This window comes from Clarias gariepinus, chromosome 4 (genome assembly GCF_024256425.1).
Source record: "Clarias gariepinus isolate MV-2021 ecotype Netherlands chromosome 4, CGAR_prim_01v2, whole genome shotgun sequence".
NCBI lineage: Eukaryota > Metazoa > Chordata > Actinopteri > Siluriformes > Clariidae > Clarias > Clarias gariepinus.
Genome location: NC_071103.1, coordinates 36,150,988 through 36,160,462, shown reverse-complemented (window position 1 = coordinate 36,160,462; position 9,475 = coordinate 36,150,988). Strand labels below are relative to the sequence as shown.

General features: G+C 41.4%; 1 protein-coding gene across 1 annotated transcript; it reads left to right on the top strand.

Annotated features, from left to right (window-relative positions):
• On the top strand, positions 1-9,475 carry bdh1 (3-hydroxybutyrate dehydrogenase, type 1). Its single transcript, XM_053494901.1, has 5 exons — positions 1-224; positions 3,471-3,581; positions 3,949-4,090; positions 6,301-6,453; positions 6,615-9,475. Exons 1-5 carry the CDS (start codon positions 9-11, stop codon positions 7,079-7,081), a joined length of 1,089 nt encoding a protein of 362 aa, XP_053350876.1. The 5' UTR covers positions 1-8; the 3' UTR covers positions 7,082-9,475.

Here is a 9,475-nt window from a genome sequence, read left to right as displayed (position 1 = left end):
ACAGTAAGATGGCTCCTCGGCCGCTGGTCCGCGCGGCTCTGCTGGTCGCCGTGTCGGTGTTCCTCACGCTCTCTCTGGCCTTCGCGCTGCCGTTGGCTCTCACCTGGCTCGCGCAATGCGTGGGCTTTTCGGAGGAGGTGGGGGCCACGCACTGTCTCGCGCTGCTGTACGCGCTGTTCGTGCTGTGCGTGGCCATGCCGCGGATCCCGCGCGGGTCGGTCTCGGTAAGCGCCTCCGTGGCTCACGCGCTCTCTTATCGTTTATACGGAGATTATTTAATAAAAGAACTAAAGTGATGGGGGGAGGAGCTTAAAGTGTGTGTAGTGTGTGTCTGGTGTGTGTGGTGTGTGTCTGGTGTGTGTGTGGGCGGGTCCACTAATATATATATATATATATATATATATATATATAAAGTTTATTTTCTTTTTCTTTTGCATACTACAATCCTTTGATTAAGTAAGAAGTGCGTTCAAGTCAAACCGGGACTAAGTGTTCCCTTCATTTGTTTGATCTGTGTGTCAGTGTGTGTTGTCAGTGGGTTTATTAGGAACCTGTTCAAACATTTAGGCATGTTTACAACCCTGCACGTGGGTAGGGTATCTCAGAGTTGGTCTAGTGATCTAAAGGTCTTAGATTCGAACCCCATCACCACCACCAACTTGCCCCTGTTGGGCCCTTGAGCGAGGCCCGTACCCATCATCTGCTCAGATGTATAATGGATGCACCTGTAAATATAAATGTGCATGCAGGGACTGTGTGATGCAATCATGTCAACAATGGATTTTATCAGCACCTTGGTGAATCTGTGCTACGAAGAATCAAGGCAGTTCTGAACTCCGTACTAGAGAGGTCTACCTAATGATACCTCAGAACAGTTTTGGAGTGTGGAGTTAAGGGGAATCTATAAGTTGGGAGGTTTAAATGTTAACATTTTTAGTATTAAGGCTGATTGGTATATTTGCTCACTATATATTTTTTTCCTAACTACCTACTTGCTAAAATACTTACCTACTTCCTTTTTTACCCATTTATTTATTTATAAACTGGATGCCGTGCTTTAAAAAAAATATTTAGAAATTTTTGCCATCTCCTGAACTCCATTCTATTCACAATGATGCTATTTTATTCTGGTGGCGGCAAACACAAAGCTCGATCCCATACCCATCCTGAAGATAGGCGATAGCCGGGATTGCATTAACTATCATACAATCAATTCAATTTTATTCAATTTTATTTATATAGCGCTTTTAACAATGGTCATTGTATCAAAGAAGAAGCTTCACAACAATGAAAGAAATTCATTAAATAATAATAATAATAAAAATAAATAAATAAATAAAATATAATAATAATAATAATAAAAATAATTAAAATCAGCGTTCTCTAGATTGTTGCCAGTATTCATGAATCCAGTCTGGTCTGCGGAAATATCACAATTCACAACCCAATCTGGATCCATCGGGGTTCATTGCCTGTCCATTGATTTTCAATGCTGTGATTGATACCATCATGAAAAAAGTGTTTGCTGTTCAGTACGGCTGGAAAGTCTGAAGATCAACACCGACAAGACCAAAATTTTAACAACTAACTGATCAAAGGTCCATCTCATTCAGTTTGAACAGCTCCAGAAATTTAAGTACACTGATCACTAGTGGCGGAGGACAAGACAGCATGCAGCACTGAAGATTACAGCGGGATTGGACAAGCAGTTGTGTCATTTGTCTTCCTCAGATGGTGCCTTTGCAAGATCTTCCAACATCACCCTCAAGACTTAAATGCGCCTCTGATTTTACCAGTGCTCCTCAATGGTTCAGAAACTGGGTTGTGCCAATGCAAGATAGGGACAAGATTAAGAGCTTCCGAATGAGATGCTTGTATCAGACTCTGTGAATTTCCTTTCATTACCACATCCACAGTGAAATAATTGGAGAGCGATGCAAGGATTGAGGTGGAGAGCCTACAGAGAGGACAGAGGTGGTTTGGTCACGTATACAGAATGAACAGATATGGACTGATGAATCCAGACACCCTTCACCAAGAAAACATGGATCAAACACATTGAAGATAACCAGCAAAACCGATGGATAGATCATATAAATGCCCAAATAAAAGCCAAGGACTGGATGAAATTGAAGATCATGCGTGAAGGTCAAGATCCTCAGCAGTGAACCAGCTTCAGAGGAAATCCTGACTATCCTGACTATATGCTTGCTAGGGGACAGATGATGATGATGATGATGATGATAATAATGACTAATACGGTTGATTAGTAAATCATTAACCCTCTTGTTCTGCAACAGTATTATAATATAATAGTATTTTTTTTTAACTCATATCATTCGAAGATGAGTGAGAACAGATGTACAAGGGTTCCTAAAAAAACTGGACACTTTCCGTCACATTACAACGATCTGATTTATAACACATGTTAATTGTGGTTTATACTCATGAGCCAAGATGAGTGTTTTTTTTCCCCCCAAGCCAATATTTTTCCATGATGACAGTTTAAGAGGCCGTGTTGTAGCAGAACTGTGTGTGTGTGTGTGTGTGTGTGTGTGTGTGTGTGTGTGTGTGTGTGTGTCCGGGTCGGAGTCCTTCACAGTTTGTTTGTTTTTCTAGCTTTAGTTACAGAAAGTTAAAGAGAAACACTTATGAAATCAGTAACAAAGGTAACAATGAAGATTTATTTTGTCTGTCTGTCTCTGGAAAACATGAGAGTTGGTGGTAAAATGTATTTGATTGCTGTGATTGGGATGTTATTGTGGACGTGGTTTATTTGATGGACAAGCCATCAGGTCCCATATTCTCTTAGTGTTTTCTTTTCTTATATGACATCACATTAAGGAGAAAATACATTATAATTGACTTGACCTTTTTGACAACAATGGGGAAAAAGGACCAAAATCAAGGATTTTTTCCCCTATGAATAAAAAATTAAAAGTAATTATAATAATAATATATATACACACAACTTTTTTTTATATTTTGTTTATTGTTCTCAGTACATTTACATCTAGTGCATGTGATTTTATTTTCTATTATAAATTTTATTTAATAATTTTTTTAAATATTTATATGGTATTTTTAATAAAATTTATTGTCTTATTTATTTTAATATAAATTTTCCTTTTTAAAAAAAAATATTTATTTTATTTATGTCACCTTTTAATTTCTGTAACCCTGCGCTTTGTAAGCTTTCTTTAAAAAATTACATTTATAGTTTGTTGATTGTTCAGGATTAAGTATTGGCACCTGAGTACTGCTCCTACACTTGATTAAATGCATCAGTTTTGATTTATATATGGAAAAAATTTGATATGAAACTGTGTGTTAGAGAAGTAAAAGATTTAAATGTGCAGTGAAAGGAGTCTAAATGAATCTGACAGAGAACTGCTAATCGTTACAACAGCATAAGAAAGTTACGTGAAGCTGTTTTAGTGAGTGACGTATTGTGTGGTTTTCCCCCGCAGGTTGAGGGGAAGGCGGTGTTCATTACTGGATGTGACAGCGGCTTCGGGCACGCTTTAGCCAAGCACCTTCATAACCTGGGCTTCACCGTGTTTGCCGGATGCTTCCTGAAGGTAGCGTGTCGGAGACGTCACAGAGTGTTGTGGTGTGTGTGCGTGTGTGAGAGAGATTATAATAAGAGGAAGTGTGGAGAAGATGTAAGAATGTAAACTGAAACTGTATTATCAGCTAGTTAGATCATTGTGGTTATAAAATGTGACTCAAACCAACACTATGAATAAACACTACGGGCGAAACTGTTATTCAGATTTAAAAAAAAAAAATTGGAAAATCCCCAAAATACTACTTTTACAATGAATTGAATATATCTTAAGAAAATGTCGAGGTTGTCAGGACGGAGGTGTGCAGCTTTAGCTTGAGAGACTGAGTTAGATGGTGTTGAGTGTGTGTGTGCGTGTGTGTGACGGTGTTGCCCTGTAGGATCAGGCTGGTGAGGGGGCGGTGGAGCTGGAGAACATGCACTCTGACAGACTGAAGGTTGTGCAGCTGGATGTGTGCAGTGACGAGCAGGTCTCTAAAGCCGTGGAGTTCATCAGGACCAACCTGGAAAACCCGGAGAAAGGTGGGGACGCTTAAGAAAGCTTTTTGCAAGATGTCTCTCTTAATAGAAATATAAGAAATTTATATATAGAGAGAGAGAGAGAAAGAAAGAGAGGGATCAAGGAAACGATCAACAGATTGTACTTTTTAGGAATATAGAAGTCCATTCTGTGTCCATCTACAAGTAGTCCCCAACTTACGAACAAGTTCCTTTCTGGGAGAACATTTGTAAGTCTGATTTGTTCTTAAGTCCGACAAAGCCACCACTCAGTAATTTTCTTCCGAACGTTTACCTCTCAGGTTGTAAATATCGGTATCTGGTGAACTGCACTGTCTATTTTTTGTACAATACACGTGAGCTACAGGGGTTGGACAATGAAAATGAAACGCCTGACTTATTCATTAGTATGGTGTCGGGCCTCCTTTTGCGGCCAATACAGCATCAATTCGTCTTGGGAATGACAGATACTGTACAAGTCCTGCACAGTGGTCAGAGGGATTTTGAGCCATCCTTTTTGCAGAATAGTGGCCAGGTCACAACGTGAAGCTGGTGGAGGAAAACGTTTCCCCAAAAATACCCCAAAGTGGCTCAATAATATTTAAATCTGGTGACTGTGCAGGCCATGTGAGATGTTCAACTTCACTTTCATCTTCATCTTACCACTCTGTCACCAGTCTTGCTGTGTGTATTGGTGCATTATCATCCTGGTACACGGCACCGCCTTCAGGATACAATGTTTGAACCATTGGGTGCACATGGTCCTCCAGAATGGTTCGGTAGTCCTTGGCAGTGACGCACGCGCCCTTCTAGCACAAGTATTGGGCCTAGGGAATGCCATGATATTGCAGCCCAAACCATCACTGATCCACCCCCATGCTTCACTCTGGCCATGAAACAGTCTGGGTGTTACGCTTTTTTGGGGCTTCTCTAGACCGTAACTCTCCTGGATGTGGGAAAGACAGTGAGGGCGTTTTATGTTTTTTTTTTTAGATACAATCGGGGTTAGCGCCTGGACATCCCTTTTAGACAGCTTCCTGTTGCGTCCACAGTTACTCCTGTTGGATGGTGGTATGCTGACATTACCCTGAAGATCATGGCTCTCACTACATCACAAATACTTAGCGAGATAGCGTGACGCGCACCAACAATTTGTCGTCTTATGAATGTGTGCATTGCAATATTTTAAGCAAAACTCTGCGAATTAAACCTTCACACTCTAATTGGTGGAATGTGCAAACAGTGAAGATTGGCCACCAGGCTGGTCAAATTTAGCCATGAAACCTCCAACACTAAATTGGCCAGTGTTTCAGTTTCATGGTCCAACCCTATGTCCTTTTGCAAAACCTGAAGTAGAACTGCGGTCCGTTCGTATCTATGGAAATTTGTAACTTGGATGTTCCTAAGTCGGGGACTACCTGTACTCTTAAACATTCTCCAGGGTAGTTTTAACAGCAGCTCAGCTATTCTGTATGATTTCAAGGTAAAGAACCTGATTAGGAGTGAAATAACTACATTAAGTACTCTGGAGTCAATCTGATGCTGATTGGAGAGTGGTTGGAACAGACGAGGGGGGAAACGAGGTCGCTGCTGAGGTTGTTGTATAAACAATCAGGTTTTAAACTATCTTTGGGCACTTTGCAGCTTGTTACAGTAAAGCATTTGTTCTGATTTCTTTTATGTAGTCTACATCATTGAGTTTAATATGATGGCATGAAGGGTGGCTCAAGACTGTCGCACAAGTACAGGACTTCAGCATGTACTCAGTTCTATTCAATTTAATTTAATTTAAAACTAAAAACTTTATTTATCCCCATAAGGCAATTTAAGGCAAAGTTGTTTTTAACTTTAAAAAAAAAAAGTTTTTTACTTAGTGCAAGTACAAAAAAAATAATAACAGATAAAAAAACAACTGTTGTGATAATGGTAAATTGAAAACATCTGTATAAAGTATCTGTAAATCAATATAAACTGTATAGAATGTAAAATAGGTACTGCTTAAGGTGAAATTGCATGGGTTGCATAGATTACTAAATTAAACTTAGTCAGTACTGATTACAAATAATTCCACTTTATGTTGGTAAAAAGTAACTCATCGGCTATTGTTTTTTAACCGTAGCTGTTTTCTTCTTTCCATATTAACTTTCCACTCGGGAAGTTTGAGAATCCATGACTACACTGATTTTATAATGAAATGAGCCGAGCTCTGTGGTGATGTTCGGTGCTTCCTGCAGGTCTGTGGGCCGTGGTGAACAACGCCGGCGTCTCCATGTTCGGGGAGGTGGAGTTCACCACCATAGACACGTACAAGCAGGTGGCAGACGTCAACCTGTGGGGAACCATCCGAGTGACCAAAGCTGTCCTGCCTCTCATCCGAAGAGCGAAAGGTGGGACACATTTATTCTAACCGAAAGCTTGTTAGCATGAAACGGTCCCTTCTACTCAACTCTTCTGTCCTCCACCTAAGTTAATATTTCTCAGATTTTCTTTCCAGGATGGCATTCCGGAGTCAATTTTTAACCTCTGAAGGCGCTCTTGTCTGTTACAGGACGCGTGGTGAACATCGCCAGCATGTACGGCCGCATGGGGAACGCTCTGCGCTCTTCCTACTGCATCACCAAATACGGCGTCGAGGCCTTCTCCGACTGCCTCAGGTACGAGATGAAGGCCTGGGGGGTCAAGGTGTCGGTCATCGAGCCGGGGAACTTCATCGTGGCTACGGGAATCCTGACCCGCGACATCGTGGCCTCCACAGCCGAGAAGCTGTGGAAGGAGGCGCCCCCTGGTGTGCAGGAAGACTACGGGAAGCCCCACTTCGAGCACCACATGGCCCTGATGCGTTCCTACTGTAACAGCGGCCAGCGCGACACCGCGCCCGTCCTGGATGACATCACGGACGCCATCGTGTCCAAGCGGCCGTACACGCGCTACAACCCCATGGAGCCGTACTGGTGGGTTCGCATGCAGGCCATCAGCCATCTCCCAGGAGCCGTTTCAGATCGCCTGTATTTCTGAAGCGTTCCTCTTCTTTTTTTCTGTCTTTCTTTCTGCATTCACTGACTTTTATCATCACGTGATCATTATCTCACTTTGCTGATTATCTTCAACCCAGTGACGTTCCTGATGCATCCTATAAGCAAGATGGGACATTCCTGACATCAAACTGACACCCACCCGAACGATCACACTAGCGTTTTATTTTTTTCACCGTCATATAGGATTGTCTGGTACAAGACGCACTAATGAATAGCGCTCTTCAACATGGGTGTTACGTTACCCTGCCGTGAGACGCACATGACAGCCTTGACACATTCCCACTTTTGGATGATGAGAGAGAGCTGAGTGGTGGGTGTGTTGGCCCAAGACGAAATTAGGCAGGAAATGGTTCCCCTGCTTTGGGAAGAAAAAGTACCAAAGCTGTTGTAAGGGTGTTGGATCCAAGGTTTTACACCCCTGGTTTATTTACGGGTGGAAATCAAACGTGGAATTTAATTAACATCATGAATGGATTGATGGAGAAAACTGACATAAACCATAGAAAGGGAGGAGAGAGTGTATTGAGGGAAAACTTCAAAAATGTCTGAATTTTGACCTTGCTGTGACCTTGTAACATGTGTCAGTCAATTTCAAACTTCAATAATAATAATACTAATTCCATTTGGACGGCATGGTGGCTTAGAGGTTAGCGCCATCAACTTGCACCTCCAGGTTCTGGGTTCGATTCCCGCTTCGGATCAGTATACATGAGGTTCGGTCGATTAGGCTAATTGGTGTTCCCAAATTGCCTGTAGTGTGTGAACAAGTGTGTGTGTCCTGTGAGGGGATTGACACCCTGTCTGGGGTGTACCCCATCTCATGCCCTAAGTCTCATGAGGTAGGCTCCAGGCCCCCCTGTACACAAGGATAAAGCGGTACAGATGATTGAGTGAGTGAGTCCATTCGTTCTTAAGAAACTCAGACCCACCAACAACCCCCTAAAAAAGGCATGTGTCCAGATTCTGGGTTTGATTCCCACCTTGAGCGTGCATGTTCTCCCTGTGCTTGGTGTGTTTCTTTAGGGTACTCCGGTTAAGATGTTCCAAATTGCCAATTGTGTATTAACCCTGTAAAGGGATTCATCTATTTGTCACATGGACTTTACAATGACCTCAGGTTAGGAAGCTGGAGTCAGGATCAGCCTTGCTGGCTGGGATTCGAACCCCTGACCTTCTGATCAGTATCACAGTAACCCACAGCCTTAACTTATTAAGCCACCACAGCCCCTATAAAGTTGTATAGACAATGAGTGAGCGAGTGTTTCGATAAAGATTAATTAAATGAAGCGTTGCTAACACAAGTATAATGAACTAATCTAAAATAAATTTACAAATTTTTCAAAAATTGGCGCGTTTGTGTGGTCACGACTGGAAATACTCAGATCTTCCCCTGGACTTCAGTTATAATTAAGTGTTAAGTAAACAGTTTTCCTGCTTTTATTTCCGTACAGAAAACAATAAAAAAAACTGCAGCCTGTGTTAGCTGTGTAAACACTACGGATGCGCTCGATTGTAGCTCGAGACACGCTGGAGTTTCACTTGGACATCCTCTACACTGTTAGACGAGACAGACTCTGCCAACAGCCATCAATAATCACATTAAAGCACTTAATTATCATTTGTACTTCGAATTGAACAGACTGCATTACATTATCAGTATCTAATCACTACTACACACACACACTCACACATCAGAGTTGGATGTAATTATGGAGAAGACATGATCAGTATTCTCTTTATATCTGTATATATAAAAATGTATTTTCGTAAAACGTTTTGAGGACACACAGGGTTAAAGCTTCGCCGCTCTGTGGTGTTGTACAGACTTGTGTATCGGTGTGAAATGCCTGAGAGCGTGGTTTCCAGATCAAAGACGATGTCTCTAGGCGTGTCCAGATGTTTTCATAGGACAAACCCAAACTGGATTTAGAAAAGTTTCAGTATTACTGATATTTGATCAATGCAGCATCGCCGGGAATTACCAAGCGTGTACGATTTAGAAGATTTAGGAACACGCCCATGAAACTCCATAAAAGGCAAAGCTAAGAGTGAGCTGAAAAAGTCTGAAAATTGGAGGCTAAACGGTGAAAAAGCACCTTCTATCGTATAGATTTATAGACAAAGTGTTTCTGTAATGCAATAATACTACAGCCATATAATACTGTAACTCATGCTATTATAGGGTGCCATAACTTGTGCACCAGTGTACTGGCAGATCAAATGTGTGTTTTATAGATTTGTTTTTGAATTGCTTCATGATTGAGTTTCACTAAATGTTTGTTTCTTATTGTAATAAATAAATAATTTCAACTTGATGATGTAATCTGCTTATAAAATCGGTGACATCACCAATTAAACGATTTTTCAAACCGAC